The 1151-nt window shown below is 54.5% G+C and overlaps 1 protein-coding gene across 1 annotated transcript in view; it reads right to left on the reverse strand.

Moving 5' to 3' along the window:
* The window catches only part of Dlx6 (distal-less homeobox 6), a 3957-nt gene extending 3876 nt beyond the window's left edge, over window positions 1-81 (reverse strand). Inside the window, exon 1 of the mRNA XM_013035851.1 lies at window positions 5-81. Within this exon, the coding sequence (XP_012891305.1) occupies window positions 5-81 (77 nt within the window). The remainder of the gene's footprint in view (window positions 1-4) is intronic.
* Between the last annotated feature and the right edge of the window lie 1070 nt (window positions 82-1151).

Consider the following 1151-nt stretch of genomic DNA (forward strand, 5'->3'; position numbering starts at 1 on the left):
CTGCTGCCCGAACTCCATGAAGGCGGATTTGGACGAGTCCTGGCCTTCCAAGCCGTCAGCCATCGTAGTCATGGTCATCATCAAAACTTTGGGGGCTGGAGAAAGGCTTCTCCCGGGTTTCCTTCACCCTCCCCCACTTGGCTCGCGCCGCTCTCCCCTCCGCAGCCACCTTAGCTCTTGGGATCCTTGCAAAAAAAAATAAAATAAAAATTTAAAAAGGAGGGGGCGGAGGTGGTTCTCCCTCTCCCTCGCTCTTCTCTAATATATATATATATATATATACATACATACATACATACATATATATTTAATATAAAGAGATAGAGTGAGCCGGGCCTTGTTAACCCAAAGGGAGGAGGAAGGGGGAGGGATGGGAGAGGAGAGGGGGGAGGGGGGAATCTGCTCTCCCCCCCCTTTCCTTTCCCCCCTTGGATTTTTTGGGGGCTGGTGCAGTTTAAGGCAGAGATTTTAAGGTGGATTCTGCGAAAGTTGCGCGTCTGCTTTCAGACTTGATGCAGACGCCACGAGTCGAATGGTTTGTCTCCAAAGGGCAGCGCCTCCCCATTGGTCAGTCGCCCTCTGACGTCACAGGCGCACGGCTTCCACTGGCGTGTGCGCGCTGCTAGCAGAGTTCTTCGCCTACCTTAGGCAACTCCAATCCCAGCCTAGAGCTGCAGCCCCGGGGCCGCGCGGCCAGGCTCCCTGCGCGGCCGCGGAGGGGAGGCGCCTCCTCCCGGACAGCCGCCGACGCTGCCCTCCGAAGCTCGTGCCCCAAATCTCGGAACCCTAGTTTCCAGTATCGCAGCCTTTCAACAGTCTAGCGGAGAGCTACTCCCTCTCCATCTCTAGGCACTCTTGTGGGGTGGCTGGAGATCAGCAAGGACCCTTGCATTTTAAAACCTGTTCCCCTTCCTTGACCTCTCCCCACCCCACCCCCGCACCCCAGTCCCACTATACTCTCGCTTCCTGTCACTGTGGATTTTTTCTAGATATACTTTATGAAAACGATCGAGGGAAGAACCCCCCACACTTGTGCTCCACCCCATGGGGGAGGGGGGGCGGAATGATAAAAAGAAAAATCAGATCCAGTTCTGTCGAGGTTCTTGCCGTTTCAGGCTGTATTTTTGTATATATTGGGCCCCCTTAGTATA

The sequence above is a fragment of the Dipodomys ordii genome, unplaced genomic scaffold, assembly GCF_000151885.1.
Source record: "Dipodomys ordii isolate 6190 unplaced genomic scaffold, Dord_2.0 Scaffold227, whole genome shotgun sequence".
NCBI lineage: Eukaryota > Metazoa > Chordata > Mammalia > Rodentia > Heteromyidae > Dipodomys > Dipodomys ordii.